This window comes from Diaporthe batatas, assembly GCF_019321695.1.
Source record: "Diaporthe batatas strain CRI 302-4 chromosome Unknown Contig00002, whole genome shotgun sequence".
NCBI classification, from domain to species: Eukaryota; Fungi; Ascomycota; class Sordariomycetes; order Diaporthales; family Diaporthaceae; genus Diaporthe; species Diaporthe batatas.
The window spans coordinates 602,304-626,674 of NW_025408549.1; the positions used below are offsets into that span (position 1 = coordinate 602,304).

The 24,371-nt window shown below is 52.2% G+C and overlaps 4 protein-coding genes across 4 annotated transcripts; 2 read left to right on the forward strand and 2 right to left on the reverse strand.

The window, feature by feature from the left end:
- Positions 1-123: 123 nt before the first annotated feature.
- KVR01_001896 (uncharacterized protein) lies at positions 124-3,386 on the reverse strand. Its single transcript, XM_044786571.1, has 2 exons — positions 2,621-3,386; positions 124-2,532 (listed from the first exon to the last, which is right to left on the reverse strand). The coding sequence occupies exons 1-2, from the start codon at positions 2,729-2,731 to the stop codon at positions 802-804; spliced, it is 1,842 nt and encodes a 613-aa protein (XP_044649851.1). The 5' UTR covers positions 2,732-3,386; the 3' UTR covers positions 124-801.
- A 19-nt stretch (positions 3,387-3,405) lies between these two features.
- KVR01_001098 (uncharacterized protein) lies at positions 3,406-5,348 on the forward strand. Its single transcript, XM_044793861.1, has 5 exons — positions 3,406-3,673; positions 3,734-3,759; positions 4,022-4,074; positions 4,138-4,189; positions 4,309-5,348. The coding sequence occupies exons 1-5, from the start codon at positions 3,671-3,673 to the stop codon at positions 4,493-4,495; spliced, it is 321 nt and encodes a 106-aa protein (XP_044649053.1). The 5' UTR covers positions 3,406-3,670; the 3' UTR covers positions 4,496-5,348.
- Positions 5,349-14,821: 9,473 nt separating this feature from the next.
- Positions 14,822-18,598, forward strand: KVR01_001450 (uncharacterized protein; the record flags this gene model as incomplete). The annotated part of the gene is made up of 5 exons (XM_044787591.1): positions 14,822-15,250; positions 15,398-16,539; positions 16,607-17,069; positions 17,134-17,240; positions 17,302-18,598. The coding sequence occupies exons 2-5, from the start codon at positions 16,358-16,360 to the stop codon at positions 18,596-18,598; spliced, it is 2,049 nt and encodes a 682-aa protein (XP_044649405.1). The 5' UTR covers positions 14,822-15,250; positions 15,398-16,357.
- Positions 18,599-21,055: 2,457 nt separating this feature from the next.
- KVR01_001357 (uncharacterized protein) lies at positions 21,056-22,706 on the reverse strand. Its single transcript, XM_044793667.1, has 3 exons — positions 22,220-22,706; positions 21,772-22,065; positions 21,056-21,676 (listed from the first exon to the last, which is right to left on the reverse strand). Exons 2-3 carry the CDS (start codon positions 21,853-21,855, stop codon positions 21,530-21,532), a joined length of 231 nt encoding a protein of 76 aa, XP_044649312.1. The 5' UTR covers positions 21,856-22,065; positions 22,220-22,706; the 3' UTR covers positions 21,056-21,529.
- Between the last annotated feature and the right edge of the window lie 1,665 nt (positions 22,707-24,371).

The following is a 24,371-nucleotide window of genomic DNA, read 5'->3' on the forward strand; positions in this document are numbered from 1 at the left end:
GACCCAACAGCCAGCGATCAAGAAAGTTTAACGGTCATGAAAAAACCTAGCAACCAACACCTCGACGCAGCTCGCTGGGTACCGAGGCAGGCCAGGGTAGGACAACCTCTTCGTAAGGCCGGTGTGACCCCGGATGCAATGCCTACAGCTCTGCATGATGCGATGACACCCCTGCACCTGGCAACCTCGCCAATCTCAGGCATCTCGTGCCGTGGGATGGCAGCATAGTCAGGTTCTGGGAGGCTTTGCCTTCTAAGGTTGGCATTGATTTTCGAATGAGCGCTGGGTCTTGGGGAACGATACGATGCCACGCTCCTATTAATTTTCATCGACGCTCCTATCAGAGGGAAGCCTGCCAGGGAACGGGCGAATGGTACAACCCCTCTAACTCCGCGAGCGAGGACGTGGGGTTGTGCAGATGTAGCTGTTGGTCCAGGCCCCCGGGTATCCTGCCATGTCCGATGCGGATCAACCCGGCACTACAATTCGCGTAGCCGTGGAGACGGAGAAGAGCAGGAAATTGCATAGCAATGTCAAGTCTGACAGGTGGCAAGACCTGAAGAACGATGCCGGCCAATGTAAATGCGATTGAAGGAGGTCAACTTGTGAACCGGGCGGAATTGTTCCGCTCATTTATTGTTACTGAGAAGTGACAGTGTATGAGGGTGCCGCATACTTTATATGTATGGGGATTAAGAACGAAACCGCCCCTACTGAGATCTGAGAGTTCCGCGGCAGATGGCTGCGGAAGATGTCATACCACCTGTTCTAAAGTGAAGCTCCGGAACATCAAGCGTGCTCTTAAGCCTTGGAGTACCGCTCAACGATCCTGCCCGCAGCCAGCTCCGCGATGCCATACACCATGGTCTGGATGTGACCTGACGGCTGGACAGGGATGACCGACGCATCAACAACGCGCAGGTTCGAAGTGCCATAAACCACCAAATCCGGCGACACCACGCCTCCATCCTCCTTTGGAAGCATGGCACACGTGCCGAGCGGATGGTAGATGCTCAGCGTCGTGTTTCTCGCGAACTGCTCCCAAGCAGCCTCTGTTGTTACCAGATTAAACCCAGGCTCGTACTCATCCGACCAGGCCTCGGCTAGACCGGCGCTTTGGGCAATCTTGCGGCTGAGCTTGGCGGCTTCCACGACAGCCCGGAGGTCGTACGGGTTGGACACGTAGTTGGGGTTGATTATGGGCTTGCCAGTCGGGTCGGAGGCGTTGATGTGGACACTGCCCTTGGAGAATGGGTGCTGTATGACCCCTATGAGCGTGAAGAAGTGCGAGTCATAGTCGGCCGAGCCGACTGGCGGTGCTCCCTTCACTCCGGTGTAGCCATCTGAGAAGATGAACTCGACCTCGGGGACCTGCGAGCTCAGATCGGAGGTGAGATATGCTAGCTTGTGCTGGTCGACCTTGCTGTTCGGGTCCGCCACATGTCTGGCGAGATCCACAAGCTCCCAGGAGGCATTGCCGAGTGCCTGGGCCCAGGTGAGGTAGGCATAGCCGCTTCCAGTGTAGTCGTATGCCGAGTACTGGTTGTCTTGCCACAAAGCCAGTTGCTGCGCCGCGTATGTGGCATTGGTCCGAAGCTCATCAAATGCGATGGTGTAGTTCGGCTTCAGTTTGTACGAGTTCTGTATGCGGAGATGGTCCTGCAGATTCGATCCAACACCAGGCAGCTCAAGCTGGGTGTCGATCCCAGCTGCAGCGAGGACTGATGGGTCTCCAATACCGGACAGCTCCAACAGGGTTGGCGTCTGGAAGGCACCCGTCGACAGAATGACCTCTTTCACGGCCTCCACGGTGTTTCCGCCGATATTCACAGCTGTGGCAGCCAGAGAGTCTGACCCGTTGATCTTGTTCAACACGATGTTCGAAACTACCGTGTCATTCCAGATAACCAGATTCGGGCCCGCAAGAGAAAGGTAGTCGACAGCATAAGACCGCGTGTAGTTTGACTCGCGGATATTACTGGGCTGAAGCATGACACCGAGAGGGTCGCCGCCAAGCGAGTTGAGGTTGTTCGGTACGCCCAGGCTCTCGAGTGCTGGGATGAACCCGACTTGCTGAGGGGGCACGAAGCGGTTGATGAGAGTTTGGATAGGCCCGTCGGAGCCCACACCTTCATCTCCATACTGATTGTTCGTGCGGTCGAAGGTTTCGACCTTGAGCATGGCGGAGATGAAGTTTTCAAAGTTCCACCCTGGATTACCCAGAGCCTCCCACGCATCATAGTCAGGAACGCTTCCGCGGTCCCATGTCATGAGGTTGAGGGCCGAGGTTCCACCCAGCACCCTGCCCCGATTCGCAGAGATGCGCCGGCTGTTCAGGCCTGGTTGAGGTGTGGTTGTAAAGTTCCAGTCGTATCTGCCTCCAAGGGTGCTCCCCTTCCTTCCCGGCACATTGATGCCGAGCTCATCCGGAGCGGGCGAGCCGGCTTCGACGACGAGGATGCAGTCGTCGGGCAGTCCTTGGCTGAGTCTTGTTGCCAACGCCAGGCCAGCGGTGCCACCGCCAACGATGATCTGGTGAGGGTCAGCACTAGAGGGATCGGTCAAGGTCTTTGGGCAACAGGGAAAGGGAAAAGGGGGTATGGCAAATAGGACGTCTTACGAAGTCAAACGACGATGCACTCGGGCTGCAGTCGGCAGATGCCCCTGAAACAACGGCCAGGGACAAAAGCACTAGCGTGGCGCGGCGCAGCGAGGGGAGAGTGAGGCCCATGGTGGTGATGATGATGATGATGCCGCTGCACTCACGGAAGCAGCTGCACGTCCCGTGAAGCTCACATATCCTATGAAGTGTGCCTTCGGGCAGGAGATGCGGTTGAATTTGTATAATGAGAATCCCTAGGCATCAGGGTACGCCAAGGACGCTATAAATCCTTCGATATCCACGCCACGCGAATGTTAGGACGGCGGTGGGAATGACCGTGACATCGTGCCCACTCGCATTGTCGGGTAAAAGACAGAATTGGGCTAACAAGCCCTCAGCCCCCGGGCGCCAGGTCGACGGGGGCCCTGCAACCCGGCAGAGCGGTGGGATCATTCAATGCTTACCGACGCGCCGTCTCTCATCACCCCGCGCCGTGTCTGACGAGATTGGTCCATGACGGCTAGACCAGCCGAGCAACCGACTTGTGTCTTGATCGCATCAGCAACTGGGGGAGCTAATGCTTCGGTCCAGATGTCTCAAAGATGTCTTTTCCGGGTCGGGCCAGGACCTTTGGACCGAGACCACCGCAGCTGGAGGCAAGCAGTGATAATGATAGGAAGGGTAGTGACCGTTGAAGTAATATGTACAATTGGACTCGGCTCTCGGGGACGAGTCCATAGTGATGCAGACAGAACCTACACGGTCTGACGGTCCAGGATGCGAGGTTCATGAATCGCTGCGTGCGGGCAACGGGCAACGTGCAAGCGGGTGCGGCGGGCAGAAAACCAAAAAGGGTTGACCGCTTCTCCTTCGCTAGCGGTGGCGCATGAGGCTGTGGCGGTGCAGAAAAATCGGCGCACGAAAATCCACCCTGGCACTCTCTCTCACTCGAGAAATCCGGCCAAAACCTTAGCGACTGACTGACCGCGCCTTTTCTCGTCGACAACCCACCCCGTAACATCACCACCCAACGACTGTTGAAGCCGGCATCCCGTCAATACCGACAAGATGGTACGGTCCTCGACATGATTCTATTCTTTTGGATTGCCTTGCTGACTCTCTGGCTTCCAGGTGAACATTCCCAAGACCAGGAAGACGTGAGTTGACTCCCGCCAACGACCTGCCCCGCCCGCTCCGCGAGATCAAAACAAAGCGAACGACCGAACCGCCGCACGTACCTGATGCATCTGAAAACATGGGCGGCACCTCGGGCATCATGCCTTGATAGGGCTATGCTTGGAAGAGATGGATGGACTGGTTCGCCGACGCATTTGAATGGGCCGGACGCACTCCTCGCGGCGCGGGCGGCTTCGGATCACGGTACCAAAGACCAGGACCAATGCTGACGGAGGTATTCAGCTACTGCAAGGGCAAGGACTGCAAGAAGCACACCCTGCACAAGGTCACGCAGTGTGAGTAGCCGATGGCAATCGAGGATGAAGCCAGTGGGCGACGGAGATGCTGACAACCCGCAGACAAGGCTGGCAAGGCCTCCCTGTTCGCCCAGGGTAAGAGACGTTACGACCGGTATGTGCCAACGACTCCAATCACGATCCCGCGACGACCTTGAGCTCGACGACCGACGCCCGAACGAACCGACGCCGCGGACATCATGGACACCAAGTGCTAACCACTACCGATCACAGGAAGCAATCCGGTTTCGGTGGTCAGACGAAGCCTGTCTTCCACAAGAAGGCCAAGACCACAAAGAAGGTTGTGCTGCGTCTCGAGTGCTCCTCCTGCAAGACCAAGCTGCAACTCGCCCTGAAGCGATGCAAGCACTTCGAGCTGGGTGGTGACAAGAAGACCAAGGGTGCCGCCCTTGTCTTCTAAGCGGGGATCGCAAACAACACAACGTGCTTGTCAAAAACTATCGTCTTTTGGTCTCTGCGGCGGATTCTCACGAACTTTTCTACACGGCAATACGGTGGTCATTAACGGACGGGTCCTTCGGCGAAAGGATAAAATGCCTGCAATCTTGCTTTCCATCCTCGCGCAACTGCTGTGAGGGATTGTGAGGAGGGGAGAGAACATCAGTACATAGGGAAATGCGAATCCTTGTGGAGCTGAGCTCGTGGGAAGTCTGACTCTGACCTGCCTGTGATCATGAGAGGCTGAATGCCAAAGAACGCATCGCCCAGATGGCCCGCAGCCGAGGACAAATATACACAATCGAGCCAATCGCATGCCTCCCGCCTTTGCACTCGTCACGGCGTGTCGAATCTTGATTCGGAATGATGCACGCGTGCCCAGGGGAAATCACGATTCCCCAAGTCCACCACGAGGAGAGATAATACCCCGTTCATCTAGCTACACTCGTTGTCTGTAAAGGAATAGCACCGTGGCTTCTTGTGAATTTACCAGCAGTGTGCTTGGATAGAGGATGTGGTGCTCACCTGCCGAGGTTCTTGCTGGGAGCTTGTGTGTATTGATGGGGAAGGGCCAGCTTTTTGACTCGGACCCCTTGCGTATAATCGTTCCCAAGTAGGGATGATTTTGATGCTATTCTAGTCTCCGATGTACGACTGCTTCGCCGGCTCGCCGTAGCAGATAGCCCTTGGACCACTCGTCTTGACGATTCTAGCCGGCGGCGACGTGGGGAGCGATGCTTCCCAGCCTTGTCTCCGGCACGAGGCTGGGGCCACATGCCCAGACGGACTACCTAGGTACCTAGCTACCTACTGAAGTAGGCAAATATGTTCTGACGCTGCTCATCCCGGACGAGTGCAACTGTGCCATTACATAGGGCCGAAGAGCTTGCGCGAGGCCACGGACAATTATGTTTTGCACCCTAAGGTGGACTTGAAGACCACTGCCCTTTGATTCTAGGTCACCAATGCCGAGATTCTCAGTATACCTAGGTAGAACTTGATCAATTGATATTAACCGTAACGACCGCGGACCGGGTCTGGCTCAAGTGCGTTTATGCGTCAGCTTTTATACCACAGCCTCAATCTTGGAAATAGCCCTTTCGGGGCTGATTTGAGGGCAGGGAGGGATGAGACTCTCTTCACGACCGCGCTGTCCATACCGTGTGGATTTCTCAGCACAAAGCTTACCTGTTATCATGTGTGCTGCTCTGTACAGAAGAAGGTATCTCTATAGTTGGAAAGGACATAGTATATTCTAATTCTAGTAAATTTAGAATTATTGTCTTTCAGCTAATATAAACTTAAATAACTAGTATTTAAAAGTTTTTATATTAATTTTATATTATGAATAATTACTTTTTATTTTATTTTTTTAAAAATCTTTATTATATTAACTTAAATAGAAGGAGAACTTTATATTTAAGGTTATAAACTTTTAAAAAGATTTCTATTAGTTACTTCTTATAACCTATTAAAGCTAAAGATTACTTTATATTATAAGGGAAATCAAGGTTACTTGCACAATTTAAACTCAACGAACCCCTAGCGACAACAACCATAAATGTAAGCAGTTCTCAGCTCTTCCAGCGGTCGTAACCAGCACGATGTCAAATTGTAACTAAGTACCTAGGTAATAATAAACATGACTGTATGGTCCCCAGAGCCAGTCTCAGGACCATCTGTGACATACCCTTTTTATGCCGGCGTTATCAAGCCACATAGCAACCGTCAAATATACTACATGGGATCCCGCATAGGCCTCTCAAGCACCTCAGATGTGTCCGATCTCCCTTGAGCGCCGACGGGCCTTGCCCTTACCTTTTGCCGGCGGGGCTGCACCAACGGCTTCTGCGGGTGCTGGGGCTGCTAGGCATCGTTTCAGCTTCTGCTCATCTGCCAGAGGATGAAGGATGCGAACGACAGCCGTAGACTGCGAGGATATAGTGCATCATTTGATGGCTTTCACTTACGGGCAACTGGCTGTCCGGGGCCAGTCGGGGCTGGAGGGCCAGGCGGTGGGGCTGGGCACGCCATTAGTGTCCTGTGCATACTAATGAGATGTCTCTCTGTAAAAGTTTCACGTACGAGGGACGGCAGCAGGGGCTGGGGGCGCCGCTGGGGGGCATGGGGGCGGAGCTGTGGTTCCTTTTGTCAGCACCTGGTGTCAAATTCGAGGTCCTCGAGGGAAATGCTTACGAGGCGCCACAACGGCGGGGCCAGGGGGTCTTAAAAGTCAGTAAACACAACCATGGAGGATCCGGCAAAAAGCGATTGTCGCGGGCATGCTTACGGGGCTGCTGGCGAGGCGGGTGCGGCGGCAGGTCTACAAACTTTCAGTCAGCCACACCGGATCATGAGTCTTTCGACAGGCAAAGATAGCTGGGAGCGCGCTCACGGGGCGGGCGGAGCTTGAGGGGATCCAGAAGCGGCAGCCGGTCTGTATGAAGGTCAGTTCCAATATTACATATGTATACTTGTCCACGCATCAGGTTAAGAAGTGTCAATAATCCAGAGTGTACTTACGCTTGCGGAGGAACTGGAGGGGCGCCGGGCCTGGTAGACACCAACCCGGTGGTTAGCAAAGGATGGGAAGAAAGGCATATCGAGACCACAGAGGCAACTCTAGCTGAAATGGGCCTCATTCGAGAGGCGGACGATTTGTGGGCCTTATGGCTTGGAGATAGGTACTCACGGGGGTGGCACCATCGCAGCGCCTGGCGCAACCGGGGGTCTGTTCCTCATAAGTCGACATGATCCTTACGACGGTTCGCAAGCTCAGAGTTCAGGATGGCTATATCTTACGGTGGAGGGGCCATGGCACCTGGAGGCGGTGGTCTTGATGACTCCGAGTTAGCGAGCGGCGCTGGAGGCAAATACCCTGCAGGATGGCTCTTTCCAGGTTGACTGCTTTCGAGGCAGCTCCGATGGACTTCACCCGTGAAACACAACCTTTGCGGATCATGTGGGAAGGAGGTACTCACGGTGGGGCAGCGGCTGCGGCCCCCTCTGCGGCTGGGGGAGGAGGTGGAGGGCAGGCCTGACAACAATATACGTCAGTCGCCTTCGCTACTATCTCATGACCGGGGCGCTGGATGACTTCCGAGGCTGTCTAACGATGATGGGATCTTGGGAATGTAGGAGCCCTCTGGCTTGTCTTGACAGCCATGTTGTCCACCAACCCGGCAAGCTTGGTCAATGACGCGGTGTGTGTTAGAATGAGGTAATCTTACAGCAACTGCAGGAGGCGGTGGAGGAGCGTCGGCGCCGGACGCAGCTGCTGGTCTGCTCCATGTTAGTCGACCTCGTCCTTGAACCTCTTCGCAACTTTACAGTCTTGGCTATCTCACGGAGGAGGCCCAGGAGGAGCTGTGTCGTTGGCCTGCCGGAGAACAAGAGCATCTAATCCGCGACGAGTCGGCCCAGCGAGCCCGGTGCCTGTCAGGGCGATGGCAAAGACTAGGTTTACACAACGCATCTTGGCAGTGAGGGTTCACTTAGGCAAGGGCAGCCTCTCAGTGATTAAGGACTAACGAAGGGAGGGTGGAACCAGCAACCCTGGGGTACTTGAGACGGCTCAAAGACAGGAAATATCAAGAGGAAGAGGAGAACGGACAAGAAATAGAACCTGGTGAGGCTGGAGGGCTATCGAGAAGAGGAAAGGTTGGTGGGAATGTCTGCTGCTTTATCTAAATTTCATCTCAAGGCTAGCCAGGATGGCTTGGCGTCTTGCAACGCGTGCTGTCAGCCTTCGAACATTCGTCTCAACAACAGGTCAGACAAAGCCATCCATGGATGTTGGGCGCAACCCTCACAGTTCATCCGCGTTTGAATACAGCACCGGATCTATTTAGGCTTGCTGGGGTCAAGGGGCCGGTTTTCTCCTTGCCATGAGTAGCTCCGCCCCAAACAGGGAAAATAATACTTCAGACGTATTCTCCGGGGTACTGTCAGGGCAGCCATTCGCATCAGAGTCCAAAACACAAGAGATTCCGATAACAGGAGGGAGGCCCATTCCAAGCGAACAGTCAATGGTCTATCAATATTCTACCAGCCCAGCACGTTGAAACAAGCTTAATCCGGATTCTTGGCAGGTAGATCTAGCAGCGAGAAGATCTGGTGCGGGTCTTCGGAAAGCACCCAAGGGGCCGGCGCATCCTGACATCCCTATTTTTACTATTGACAAGCCGCGGGTCCTAGTCCTGGGAGCTCAAGTACCTACTTAACCGGTACCTAGGTACTGTGGTAGCGGCACTAACATGATGCCCTCCGAGAGCCTGAAGCTTGGCCTGTTGAGGCTCGCGCAGGGATCAGACATCACCCATCGCAGCCGTTTCAGCTAATACAACAGTCGAAGCAGTGGCTTCTCCGCTCGGCAGGAGCTTGTCACGAAAACTTGTGTGCTTTGCCTGACTGCAGACCTGCCAGCTAAAACCACTACAGTTGGGACACTTTCTGTGTAATTTCCCCGGTTTAATACCACCATTGTGGGCCAATGCATACTCATGGCAGCGATTGGCCAATCAGGAAGAAATCGAGCATTTGTTTCACTCAGCAGTGACTGTAACATGGAAGAAGAAACACCAAGAGCCAGCCCACTGGAGCAGCTCGACAAGGAGCGAGGGCCAAAGCCCATCTCAGCGTGCTCAAGTGGCCACGACATGATGCACGCCTCAAACCGCACATGATGGAGCCCAGGCCTTCCATAGAATCGATGCCTGTCATTGAGAGATGGTCGTCCGAATCGTGTACCTTAGGTGGGGGAAAGCGAGCATTGCCGTCGGCCGAAATACGCCGCTGGCCGCCGCCGCCGCCGCCGTCGCCCACACTTGTGACACAAAAGCCAAACCGAGACGGGTGACAGGCCACGCCCTTGAAACTTTGAGAACCAACAGAGCGGTTGATACTTTGACAGCGTATCTTACGGAGTTCTCTTCTAAGCCCAAACCCACTGGCTAAATACTTGGTGGTATTAAGGAGGACACTGTCTGCCCTCTTGTCAACTGGTTCGATTCTCGATTGTGCACCTGTTCGCTTCGCAACTCCCGCCTGTTCCCGCCAGACACATCTTTCTCCTAAAACCCGCCTTGGAGCATTTTTCCGCTGAACAGCGTTGCTTTTGGAAATATGGCGCACTGAAGAATACATGACGGCGAGACTCTTGTCTTCAAGTTGTGTGATACCCACGGCATGGGGCCCTGAGAAATCATGCCAAAGTCAGGTTCCACCGTGCGCGTGATAAAAGCTTCTCCTGGTTCACCGTCCCGCCGCCGCAACGCATATAGTTACTATCTCAGGCCAATGTTATTTCGCTGGGTAACTGCGCTCAAAACTTGGAGACACCAGGGCTTACTCCAACCACTTAAAGCCAAGTTGATCAACAGAGAGCGTGAGATTACCATAGAAAATGAGGCAGACTTGAAATCAGACCCCCTTACCGCGAATCCCAACTCGAATCTGCCACCATCCGAGATCATGAGATACACGATTTGATCGCCTTGAAAGTGCCTCAGTGGAACAAGGAAGAGTTAACACCTGCGCCTGATACACACCGAAACTCTGCTGAACGAGCAACTGCCAATCTGGGCGGTTGAAGGAATACTGTTTCCTCTCTTGCCAGCAACAAAAATGGCAATGTCGTCCCCGCTTTTCAGACCTCGTTAATCCCAAGTCTTTTCACAATTGCTTAGAGGCGCTTACTGTGGCAGTGTACCCTAGGGTAGATTTCCCAAGCCGACGTGTAATAGCAATGCCACCATGGTTGTTCAAGCTTAGATGAGATCGAGAACATCTTCCAACGTCCTTAACTATACCGGCAACATGATGTTCTCAAAATTCACCTTAAGTTCAGAGTTCTGCTGACGGCGTCACTTCCACGTTAACGAACGCTGAGCGGTTGACAATATCACTTTCCAACAGCTTCTCGAATACATGCTCATTGCTTCTCGCATCCTAGGATCCCTTGAGTATTACCGAGCATCGGTGATTGTAATCCAGGCGCTGAACTGAAATTTACCCGAGTTTGATGCCTTTAGGCACATATGAGCTCACGGCGAAAGTTAGAATTCGTCTTGCCCCAATGAGCATTGCCGAAGAACAGGTGTGGTCGACTAGTTTGAGAAGCTGAGCCCGAGCCTACTTTGTGAAAAAGCGCACCCTGTGTTCTGCAGGTAGTCAACCCTGGTGTAGAAAAGGTCATCTCAGGGCTGCTGTGGGGTGGCTTCCACTTGGCAACGACCTATGCGATTAGCCCAGGTCTTAGATGAGAAGCTTTATATACTTTTGTACTTTTGTACTTTTCGATCGTGGGCACCATATGGCCTGAATTCGCATGTCTTCTGCTTAAGCGGAGGCGAATTTGTTGATGCACACAAATTGAGGGCCCTCCAAGTGGATGGGGCTTTTATATCCTATTTTCAAAGTTGCTTGACCTAGGATACTTCCACGTCATGATGCCAACACAGCGAACAACATGGTCAATGGTCAGACAAACAGGCCACAGTAATATCCGGCCACAGTACTTCTCAAGATTCAAGTAATTAAGTTCTGGGTGTCCTGGCATCCGAAGGCTGTGGACCTGCAGTGACAAACTTTTAACATGTCTTGATGCTTCCGATCCCTCAGACAGCTCAGAAACGCTTGCATGGATTGAGATGTGATCAAGGAACACGTATATCACAGTGCAGAGATCTAGTTAGAAAACGTTGAACGTTGGTCCGAGGTCAAGACTGGTCCTTAAGCAGCCATGACGGGATGATCCGCACCCCCGGCCGCACGTGGAGAAATTTATTCGCCGGGCACGTTCTCTCAATTTTGATTAACTTGTCACTAAAACCAGTCGTTTCAGTTAGGCTGACAGTCTTCCTCAGGACATCGAAGCCTGCGCAATGAGATAGGGACTTTCAGGGGCCATGAATAGCCTAGGGCGAAATCAAGACAACTGAAACCCCGGGATCCCGCCCCTCCCTTGACCCAGCTACGCATCACCAACGTGTTCCACTTTATTTTGAGACCATAAAGCTTTCGTTCAGGGAGGCTGAAAATCACACACAAAAGTTGGAATGTCAGTCCGCAGTCCTGAATTTTCCTTTGACGTCACCCTCAAGGATTGATGTTGGCATCTCACTGTCGTGAAAGGTTTGTGTGAGTGCGTTCACAAAGGCTCTCCTGAGGGGCTTACACTTCTGACCGTGAAGAAATCGAATTGCACAAGAGACCAAGGAAGGAAGGAACATCAACATTTCCGTGTATTGGAACACAACATGTGAACGTCGTCACGTGGGCCCTCAAAGAGTCTGACCCTGGGTCCTTACTTGGAAGTCCAATAACCATGCTTCCAATCTTGGTATGGTCTGCCTCGTCGTGTTTGTCCACACCATCGGACAAAGTCCTAGCCTTGGCTGCTAGGACATGCCATACTTAGGTAGGTGCTTTGTAATTATTGTCCAAGTTAGGACTGTTTTACCTCAGGGTCTACTTGCGAGCAGACACAACAAACACTTCCCACTAGTGAAGGTTACCATCTCTGATTTGGCAGATCATAGCTGTTTGTTCTCAACAGTGGTCTCAGAACCATTCTGGACAGCAAAACACAAGCCCCCATACTCTGCATTGATGTTAATCCACGTTGAAAGGAAATAGTGCCATAAGGAGATGACAACACCTGCAGTGGTGAAAAAAGCATCAGTGAAATGTGAAGCTCACGAATGAATAAGCAGAAGATAAGTATGATATCTTGGCGTTCCACTCGAAACAAGACGGCTGCAGAGCATGCCTGAACAAGAACAACAAATTAAGCGCGAATTGGGGACACTTGAGAGGCCCTGGCAACATTTGAACAGTTCAAAAGACAAAAGCGATGTTGTGCTGACCAAACGGTAAAGTTGTGGCAGCACTAAGCTCACAGAGATAAACGGCTGGCCCACGTGGCCGAAAATACAAACCTCAAGCCAACTCCATCGTGACCAAGGAATGTGTCACGAGACCAAGGGCATGGCAACTCGTCAGTCCGTAATGTACAGACCTTCCGAGGCTCAACTCCCGGATCAGAGCCTCGGCATTTGGCAGGAGAGAGCAGGCGCATGGGTGGAACGATGTTAATGACAGAAGGTAGCATGCCGGTGATGCTGTAGGATATCAGTCCGTGCCTGTAGCCTCATGAGGTGCAAAAGTGCCCCCTCAAAGATTCTTGGCCAAAAAGGGAGTTTGTATGAGCAGCCCCATGATGAGTTCCTATTGTGTGTGTAACGAGTCCTGGGAACGTGCCTGAATGACGACAGCGGCGCAATTTGAGGGGGGCACAAGGGCATTGTGACGGCACGTCGAACAGGTCATTGTTCAGTGAGTTTATGAGTCTCCGAGTCTGCAAGTCTGTTAGTCACGTACCGCACCAGTATCCGCTGGCAGGTGTCAGAGTCAGCCAGTGTGAAAATTTGCGGGGTCGACGACGCCATCGGGCGCTATAGACTGTCTGAGACACCGCATGTGCCCTGCCCGAAGCGTGGGGCCGCATGGGACACCGGCGGTGGCTGGGGATATTGTAAGCATGATAGGTTAGCACCCGGGAGATGGCGCGTCTGACTGCTCTCGCGTAGGGAGTGGCGCCGCGGCAATTGATGGCTCATGGTGAGGTAGCGGGTGTGGCTGCTTTCAATGATCTGACCATCATTAGCGCAGGAACAGTTGCATTAGTGGGAGGGTCTTGGGATATCATAGCAGAGGGCATGCCTGCCTGCCTGTCCTGCCTGTCCTGCCTGGCAGGATGTGGGCGCTCTTATGGGGGACAAGCTCGGAGATTTCAGGACTGGATCGTGCAGGCCTCTGGCGGAATTCTCGGTGCAAGGTCACACTGCGTGAGTGACCTCGGAGCCCGGCGCTCAAGAAGCCTGGCGCTGCTGCGCATCTTGGGCAAGCTCACAGCATATGGGCCGTGATGGCCCACCCTGCAGCCATGACGGACCGGTTGGAAGTCCAACGAATATTCGACCGAAAAATCACAAACTTCGGTAGATATGTCTGAGGTGAAGCAGCCTTATGTGACTTGGAGGTAGTACCGAAGAGACACAGGTGTTGGAACCGCCCAGAGATTTCTCCGAATTCCGAACATGTCTCTCGGATCAGACCGAGCAGGGTAAGGCGGCAACCGTCCCTAATTGCACATCGAACTTGTGCGACAGCTTGGGGACGCCCCTAGTCAGCCTGGATGTAAGATGAACAAATGGAAGCAGTGGAGGGGGTGGGTGTGATGAGCATAGGAGAACCAGACCCGTACAAGAGGTGGCAGATCAGAAGTCACCTGAGTTGGCGTTGTGTGGCTACTGCTGTCTCTTGTCTCTCGTTTCCCCAAGAGTCCGGCCGGGAGGCTTGGCTCATGATGCCTGCCTCCCAAGCAAGGGAGCGGGAACAAGAGTGCGGTAGAAGGTTGCCTGGTTGTGTGTTGATCCAATTGGATGCCAAAAGGGTTACAGGGCTGATGTCGTTCTCGTAGCGGTAGTCACGGGGTGGTCTGTAGTGCAACTCCGGCCGGCCATCGCTTGCCGAGTCGGGTTAAGATGACGGCGGCTAGGAGGAGGCCATCGGGCTTCAAATCCGGGGAAGGTTTTCCTGTTGACGACTAGTACGGGGACAGGAAATTGCCTGTTGTTCTTGTACCGTAGTAGAAGGGCCGCGACTGGCCCCGAGCGAGCGCCACGACATGTTACGTGACGGAGGATGCGCACGCTCGAGCCTGTCTGTGGTTTCTGGAAGCCTCGTGATGTGTGATGCTGTTCCTTTATGCCAAGGCCTGCCTCCTGCCGTCGCATTGGAGATGCGGTCAGGCCTGGTCAGCTGGGAGAAATGCATATCAAGTGCCTGCCAGGAGTCAGACCACCCACCTACCTGCCTAGGTACCTAGGTAGCTAAGTAAGTACCTGGGTACTTGAGTAGGTGAGTTGGCATGGCTGCTACGGACTCAGAGGTCTGCAGGTCGGGCCCAGGCTAGGGGGCAGTCGGCGTGATCGGCAGGCGGAGTATGTATTGCACAAGATGTATTGCACAAGAGATCTCTCAATGTGCAGGTAGGAAGGATGCAAGGGGCTGGAACCATTCCAAGATTTTGGTCGCCAGAAGATGACCGTTGTTGTCGTTGCTTCCCCAGACCCAGGAAACGGGCCCAGTTGCGGAGTAGCACTCTGCACTACCACACAGCCCACAGGTAACAAGGTCCCGCCCCTGATCGGTGGGAGCCATATCCCTGGCAGTCAGTCAGGGCAGTCAGGGCAGTCAGCCCAAGTTCAGTCGCATCAACAATCAACAACAAACCTCACTGCCTCACTGCCTCATCAGCGTCTGGTTCTCCACCTTGAAGTTTGCTTCTTTCCGCCAAGGACGGCAGGCATGACGGCATCCAGGTATCTGGGTAGCTGGGTACGGAGTACCTAGGTACTTCCACGTCTCGTCCGGAGTACTTACGCACAGTTTTGGAGGGGACCGTCTTGGCCATTGCTCCTCCGTCGACGAAGGTGCAGGTGCAGCACGGGCGCAGCACGAGAATTCGGCCTCTCGTCAGTCTTTTGATGAAGCCGTCATTGAGCGACCACGGCCAGGTCACTCGCCCACTTGTCCCATGCACCACTCCCAGCCGCCCAGCAGGCTCGGATCAGGCGCCTGAGCAAGGTCACCCTTCCCTCCGCCCTGAACCAGTCTATGCGTCTGGGCGTACTGCCTCACCAAGAAAGGGGTTGGTCCTGCTTCCCGCCCTGATTCGCCCTTCGCCCTTATTAGCCCTTCATCCTGTTTCCCAGCCTACCTAGGTACCTAGGTAGGTAGGTACCGCCGCTTCGTGGCATGCTGTTTCAACTCACTTGCTGATGATGCTCACCTCCAGCCGCTCCCAAACCCATCAAGTCGCCCGCCGCCCGTCGTGGCAGCCGCTGTCAGGAACTATCGCATTTTGTTTCTCACGCACTAGTTGCCAAGGTTCTTAGATCCCTCCGCCCTGGCCGTGGCCGAGTCACAAGCTTTCAGCGCATGCACTGTCTGAGTCTTGACCATGGCCCGCTGTTACTTCAAGCATCATCCATCCAACACCTGCAGGAACTCTTCAGGCTCGGGTTCTCATTGCCCAGGTCCGACCTCAAATCTCTGACGGCCACAGCGCTTGGAGGGAGCCGTGGTCCGCATGGCGGATTCGGTGGACGGCCATGCCACGGCAGCCCGTCTTCCTTTCTATCCCTCTTACCAGGGTCAGGGACATAACCACGACCGTTGCTATGTTTGGAGGTCCCAGGAACAGACGTACATGCGTCTTGAATAAGCCCGGCACTTGATGTCACTGCCTGAGTTACCAGTCCTAGCTCCCGCCCTGCCCGCAACTCGCCGCCAGCCACACCCTCCATTTTTAACTATGCCCATGTGTGGTCCTACTGTACAATTTCCCTTTCCTTACTTTATCACCCCCCAGTGCTGCATGACGGCTACCTCGTGAGGCCCGTACATCAAATCTTGCTCACACGACCAACGTTGTTGAAGAACCGCCCCTCCCCATTGAGTTTTGGTCTCAGATTTTCTCCTACCACCACCCTCTTCTGTCCAAACCGGGCCCTTACTCGCCTCCTATCGGTGCCTCGTGCTACCCTGGGTCCGTAGTTCATCCCACGATATCGAAAGCTAAGCGTATATATTACTCGGGTTTCCCCCGCGGGGCTTATGTATCTCGTCTATCCCTTGTTTTCACCAGTCTCCTAAGGAGAAACCCAGCGAGAGGCCTCTTGTACCGTCTCATAGCCCTGCTGCTCACCACCATCTCACACCCATCACTACCGGCTTCGGGTATCGTACACGAGAAATGCGTCTGGTACAATCTGCTGCCTCGGCGGCAGCTTTCTTGGGTGGTTTATCGCATGCAGTAGACTTCAGCCCTTCCAGACCACCAGCTTGGCCACTGGCTGTCAGATCACCGTACCTTAGCACTTGGCTGGACGGGTCATCTGCGGGCTTGCTCGCCGGACACTGGCCAACATTTTGGGCGTATGTAATCTCCCCTGCTCCAAAACCACAAAAGTCATACAATATCTGACCGTGTCTCTGTGGACAGCGGCCAAATCACAGGATGGCAAGGTTTCGTGGCTGTGGATGGTGCTGTTTACAACTGGATGGGGGCCGCCCCAGGCCCTGCTGTAGCCAATCAGACGTCTGCAACATACACGTCCACTAACACCGTCTTCACTTTCGACGTTGAGGGCAAAGTCACTCTGAAAGCCACTTTCTTGTCTCCAGTCTACCCAAACGACCTCCTCAAGCAATCTCTGCAGCACTCGTATGTGGACGTTACGGCGGTGTCTGCCGACGGGGCATCACATAGTGTTCAGGTCTACCTGGACACGTCCGGTGAGCTCGCTAGTGGCCGAGACGCCAGCCAGGCTATCACGTGGGATCACGGCACCAACGGCGGAGTCGAATATCACACGTTCCAACTTTCGAACCAGCGACAGTTCGTTGAACTCAGTGACCAGCCCGCATGGGGACAGTGGTTCGTGTCCACGGCCGACGCGGACGGGGTGGGTTCACCCTCCCAATGAGAGCTTTGGAGCGCAAGGCAGTCGGGCTAACCTTGGTGCGCAGGTTACGTGGAGAATCGGCCAGGATACGGCCGTGCGTGGCCAATTTGTGAACAATCACACACTTGACAATACCAAGGACACAAAGTTCCGGGCCATCAATGTTGACTGGTGAGTAGCCGCAGCAGATTCCCGCGACAATTTGATTGTAGGTGCTAAGCGAACCTTCCAGGCCTGTGTTTGCCTTCTCCAAAGACCTAGGTGATGTGGCCGGTACTGAGACCGGGGTTTTGTTCACAATCGGGCTGTCTCAGGACTCCGTTGTGAATTATCAGGGCAATTCACCTAGTGCAACGGCGCTCTCTGGGCTCTGGAAGTCAGCTTACAGCTCGGCCGAAGACGCAATGGCGGCTTTCTACAACGACTACGCATCAGCCCGGGCCGAGATGACTGAGCTCGACAGCAAGATCCAAACCGACACGTCTAATGCCGGCGGCCAGAATTACACCACTCTGACAACCCTGGGGGTGCGTCAGGTCTTTGGTGCTACCGTCCCCGCTCAAGGCACGCAAACCTATCTGTTCCTGAAGGAGATCAGCTCCAACGGAGACACTAATACCGTCGATGTCATTTTCCCGGCAGCCCCTCTGCTCCTCTACCTGAACGAGACCCTGGTGAAGCTTTTGCTGGACCCGCTGTATGAGAACCAGGAGAGTGGGCATTATCCGAATGCATACGCCATACACGACCTGGGTGTATTTCCTAACGCCCTGGGCTATCCGGAAGGAAACGATGAGCCAATGCAGGTTGAGGAGAGCGGCAACATGATTATCCTCACGCTGGCTTACTCGCAACGCTCCGGGGACTCTGCTTACCTCAACCAGCACTGGGAGAAGCTCAATCAGTGGGCTGGCTACCTAGTCAATGACTCTCTCATCCCAGCAGAGCAGCTGTCGACGGATGACTTTGCGGGCACCCTTGCCAATCAGACAAACTTGGCTTTGAAAGGAATCATTGGCCTCAAGGCTATGGGACAGGTCGCAAACCTCACCGGAAACGTCGTCACCTACGATGCCACGGCTGAAGAATACCTCCCTCAGTGGCAGAGCTTCGGCATCAACTCTGACGCGTCTCCCCCTCATACTGTTCTGACCTACAACGACCAGAGCTCCCACGGCCTACTCTACAACATCTACGCAGACCGTCTGCTTGGCCTGAATTTTGTCCCTCAGGAAATCTACGATATGCAGTCTGCGTTCTACCCAACCCTGGCCACGGACTTTGGAGTTCCGCTCGACACCCGCCACAACTGGATCAAGAGCGACTGGGAATTGTGGGCGGCGGCGGTGGCCAGCGATGACACAAAGAAGATGTTCATCGACAAGCAGGTCTTCTGGATCAACAACACGCCTCAAACTTCCCCGTACGGTGACCTAATAGACGGAGACACTGGCGGTTATGCCCCTGCTCAGTTCAAGGCCAGACCTGTGGTCGGTGGAATGTTTTCGTTGTTGGCTCTCCCCTCTTAGAAAGACCTCGGATTCTTTCCCTATCTTTCGCAGGGGAAAGTGGTCCTTCCCTTTGCTCGTGTGTCAAGCAAAGTTGTGTTCGCACGACATTGCGGACCGCCTTTACGTAATGTATACACTTCAGCCCTGCAACCTGAAGTCATTTTACGGCCTTGATGCGCTATTTGAAATATAACAGGGACGCACTGAGCGATCTTTCATTATTCGGGTGCTGCATGCCAAAACTGTTTCGCGCGGTTTTGGATATACCTAGATTTGCAGAGGCTAGAGTTGATCTGTATATACATAGTGCTGATCTCATTTACACACAATGGTCCAGCACAACCGTAAGCCATGTGAATTCGGTGTTTACTTCCCAAACACTGTTCGAGACTTACCCATGCCATTACCCTAGGGTACTTAGGTAGGACAGAGGGCACTGCAGCATTACCAACGCCCGGCGTTTTCTTGACCTTACCCGACGGGAGTACTGCTTGCAAGCTCCGACAAGCCACAACCTCTTCCTACGAGGTTACGGGGAGCAGTGTCGCACAGTGCTACCCAAGTCCGTATTCGCTGTCCGAGGTGAAAGCCAAGACCTCCACGGGCGTAGGCTTTAAATCACAGAGCGCAGTCGTGACGGGTGTCACGGAAATCACAGAATTGATCCATTTGCTACAACTCTAAAAATACGGCGAACACATGGTTTACACGACTGTGGTACGCAATGTGCTCGCTCCCGAGGTCCCAGTCCCCGTAGCACACCTCCCTCAATCGCATGCAGTTTCCGCACAACCTAACTCTATTTATGATGCAGGTCTGCCAGGAATAGCAATAGCACGTACCTTGTTTTGGCTCTAGAAGTGGCTAGCGACATTACCTTTCCGGTAGCACGCAGAAGTACGAGGTCGAATCTACGGTGCAGAAGGTTTCCAGCTTCTCTAAACTTTAGTCTCCACGCTTGTCGCGCTTGGGAACCTTGATACGATCTGTCTGCACGACTGCGACCATGTCGTCTCCGCCGACATTGTCACACGGCGGAAATCCCTTTGCTACGTCTTTCATTGATCAAGAGCACCTGCGAGAGAAGTGTGAGGTGCCAAGCATTCTCAGTGACACAGGTCGGATGCTCACTGCGGCCGCCCTGCCAGCTCTCCCCGCGTGCATAATTTGGTAATGGGGCGGCCAAGATTAGATCAGCCTCAAGGTTTATTCCGGACCCGGGCGGGCTGGCTCGGTCCGGGGCTCGGAGGATTGAGAAGGTTGGACTGCCTGGCACGCATTCAAAAAGGAGTCTGATTGCATTTCACACCATGGATTACTAATTGTCACACTGCCAACCTAGGTACGTGTTTGTGACTATCTGTCATTATTTGAACGTTGTCCATGGAGGTAATGCGCGACAGCTGGAGGATATTAACGGCAATCCTAATGAATATATTTAATACCATACCATGCGTTAGTAGGTACTAGAGATAGTCACTATAACTACCTATATACCTTTAACTACCTCTTAATTATTATATTACTTCTCTCTCTTTAAGGTTATTATTACAATATTTATTTTAATTTAATAATTATAATAATTTATATTATTAAATTTAAATAATTATTTAAGAATTATAAGTATATTTTAAAGGTTAAAAATAATTATAAAGAAAAAAAAGTTATAAAAATAAATATAAACTTATTTAAAAGGCTCTTTATTCTTTAAAGGTAGGTCTTTTACTTAAATATATTAATTAACTAAAAGAGATTCCTTTCCTTCCCCTTCTTATTAAGTTTTTTTTAAATACTTAACTTTTATTAACCTATTTTTAATAACCTTACTTTTAAATCTTTAAATATAGTTAATTTTAATTAATTAACTTAAAGGTAGAAAGTAGAGGAGTTAGTGTTAAAGTTATAAGAAGGAAGGAAGGAAGGAAGGAAGAAGTACTTCTCCTCTCCTTATATAGAGAAAGGTATCTCTATAACCCTTTTCCCTTCTATAAATCCTTCTATAAGTTTATCTCTTCTCTTTATAATTATCTTTCCTCTTTAAATCTTTTATTATTAAAAAGATATTAAAATATTAATTAACTATTTAAAGATTAATATTCTCTTCTATTTAAATATACTTAAAGTTAGTCTTATAAAAAAAGGATTTCCTATTTAAAGGTTAGTTACAGTAACTATCTCTAGTACCTATCAACACACGGTATGGTAGGTAGGCCCGTTCTTGTCTTGCAGTCACGAACCTAATAAGTAACTACAATTATCTCCATAGTATACATACACATCCTCCAGCTTGGCAAGCGCCACCAGACCAAGCAAGCCATCAACTAATGAGTACTGAAGGCAATGAAATTTATATAACTGTCGGTGCACTGTATGAATGCGCCATGTATTGATGTCTTCGGACATATACGAAGAGACAGTAGATACTGCTAGGAATAGCTCATCCTTTGGGTTATTTATTCTGCTCCTTTGGCTGGACGGGTAGAGCCTATAGCTAGTAGTTGTGCCTCCTGTTGGATCTGGCTGAAATCGATGACACCCGTACTGGTACGAACCTAATGGCCCAAGGCATTGGCTGGCACGAAGGAGGCTGCGACGAGTTAAAAAGAAATTGAGTGGTTTCGCTTCTATTCCGTATATGTCCGAGGACATACATGGTGACTCCATACGGTGGTAATAAGCGCTCAAGACCCAGCGCTTGAAAAGAACACGATAGATATAGACGATACTGGCTGTCTCGTTGATACACACTGATTACCTAGGTGACTATCCACACATTTATTCATTAGAGCCCATTCTCAGAGCTTCAAGGCTGCTGCTCCCGGTATTCCGGCCAGGTCTGCTTGCCTGATGATACACTATTACGGCTCGATATCGTGGTTTCAGACTGGACCCACAGGCACCCACACACTACCCGATACTTCACCATCTCCGATTGCCTCGAGGCGCTATTCAAGGCTTGGGCGCACCCTGACCGACCTCAGAACCTTGCTGGATACCCTGGCTCGAGCCCCCGCTGGCGGGCACACCCTCGGCTGCGAGCCCCTTCTCTTGCTCTGGCATGGGTGCGGCCTTCTGTGTGCCGGCAACCTGGTCGGACTGTATTGCAAGCAGACGTTGTCAGCAAGGTTTAGTTCTGATCCATTCACTGCGTTGGTCGGGAGAATTATGGCAATCCAAATTTAGAAACTTGCCTTTCCATCGGTTCCGTCGGCGACTTGGGGCACGTTGGCATCAACGGCGTTGTGGGCAACGTGTCCTTCTCCCTGGCGAGGCATTTTGGTCTTGGTTCTGGTTTTAGATGACGAAGTAATGTGGCGACGGTCGTGTGTCTGGCTATGATGTTGCCCAGGTGCTGTTTCTATGGGTGGTGTATTGGACTGGTGTTTGGATGATGTCCATGAGTTTGTCAAAATCCAATGAAGCCTTTATAAGCTACCCTCAGCACCGCAAGTGCGTCATTGTCAAGCTGGTGTCGCATCGTGAATCTGGAGAGGTCACTCCGATGTCAGCGTGATGTCATAAAGCATTTTCACCTGTGCCCACTGCGCAGTGATTACGGAAGCAGGTGTGGAAGCCGGAACTGTAACGCCTCTGCTTGGGGCACACAATATTGTTGCTTGGGATTCTACATGCACATACAAGAGTCCTTAACAGAGAGTATACATTTGATGTCTGGGCTCGATTAGGAGGTAGGAAGTTAGGAGCAATCGGCCTGGAGGGCAGGCACCATGTGCCGGGTGCAGTGCTTTCACCACTGACTCGAGTGTTACTTAACCTGGATAAGCTGGCGCGAACTTAATCAACCCTTTTGCGACACCTGCTGTACTCAGGTACAACGGCCGAACCACACGAGGTCTAGAAAGTGCCTGAAACACATCGGTCCCAAGGAAAGGTACTACTACATGTGTACCTAGGTAGTCTCTCGACCACAAGAAACATTTCAAGGCACATCCAACCTAAGATGAGCTATCGAGCACTGTTCCATGTCGATTCAAGGCCGCTTGAGCAAGGCTGAGGCCAACAGTACCGGCGAGATGCATGTAACGACCTCGGGATGCATTGTACAGGATTCACCCCTAACCTTTTTCACTCAGGAACTTTACTCATGGAAAAATACAACCTTAACAGACCAATCACCGTATGAAGGCGCCATGTATGTCCTTGGACATATATGGATTAAAAATGAGACCACTTGAAACCACACCTTATAAGTTATTATAGAAGAACTTAATAGTAAAGTAGATAGATAGTATAAAGGAAGAACATAGTGTAATTAAAGCTAGACTTTTATAGAAATACAATCTTCTTATATCTCTCAGGAATCTAGTAGCTAGATTAGTTGAGTTTATGTGTTTGTAAGCAAGCAGGTGCTGTCAAATTTCTAGCGAGTCTTGGTTCTAGTTCCAGTAGTCAGCACCATCCTCGTTGTTAAACTATGTTTGGCAGCCTTTGGCGGATACACTTGATGATGTTGATAATACCAGTCATCCTAGTCGCCGCGGCTGCTCTCAGCCAACTTGCACTGGCAGCCTTCGGACTCACCTCCGGCAGCAGCCCATACACCGTACACCGGTGGTGACCTTGATTATGTGTTTTCCAAGCACTTCAGTTAGTCGGCATTTCATTATTCGAGTGAGGGGAAGTCTCACAGCTTCAAAGTTCACGGAAGACATCACAAGCGCGGAATATGAAGGGGTCCAGTACCAGGGCACATTCACGAACACCGCCATCAACTCCGGGCTGGGCTCTTCGACTATGACTAGGTAGTGAGACCGTCGACATGCATATCAAGATCAGGGTCGCTTCAAGTGGCAACCTCGTAACGCAATTTGCTGAGCCTATGCCGATTCATCCACTGGAGCGTATAAAGTGCCCCTGATGGAGCTGGGAACTTGCACCATGAAACTCTACAAAGGCGAGTATGAGATTCCGTCAGACTTTGTTACCTCGCTGCTGGTGGGACCACGAGCAAAGGCAAAGCATCCATAGAGGCCCAACAAAGCCGAGTCTTCCTCATCGGCGAGTTTGACGGCGAGCCATTTGAATTGAAGAAGAATGGGAAGATCACCTAGGCACTCGACATCTGGAATCACCGCTCCGACATCCGGATGTTATCATGGAGTGGGACGGACACTTGTAGACTGTCGGACTCTCCACTGCCAAAAATTTCCCCATGGCTACATGGTCAAAGCCAGGCAGCCCTATCGCGGTCGACTTCAACCTGCAGTCAGCCCAGGTCAAAGAACTGCGGCACTGCACATCGGGACAAATTTGTAGTTCAAGGGAGGCCGTATCATACCCAGGATCGGAAGTTGGACTGGGAAGGACGCGGGTGCCCCGGCGAGTCTCCTTCACAGTAGTTGCTGTAACTTCAACACATAGCCGCCGACTGGTCTTGTTACCAGAAACTTAGCTAGGTATTGGTTCTCCGGGGGGAGGGGGTGACTCGTGTCGCCTATCGCGTCTACAAGGAACAACACACATGGGTCGTCCCGGCCAATTTTCTGAAGGCGGGAGCGAACACGCTGACAACCAACGTCGGCAGGTCAGGCCATGCAACCTGGCTGAGCTCTAGAGTGCCAAGTCCAACTTCGACACTGTAGAGCTGCATTCCAAGGCTACTAAGTACCTGGGTAGCTATTCTTTGAGGCGGTGGACGATCCAGTGAATGTGGCACCGACCGTCAATCACTTCTTCACCACCGTGAAATGCACGTGGTCAGAATATGTGTACAGTAATTGAGTGACCACCAGGCGGTCACGGTCACGACAAGGTTGATAATGAAGCATCT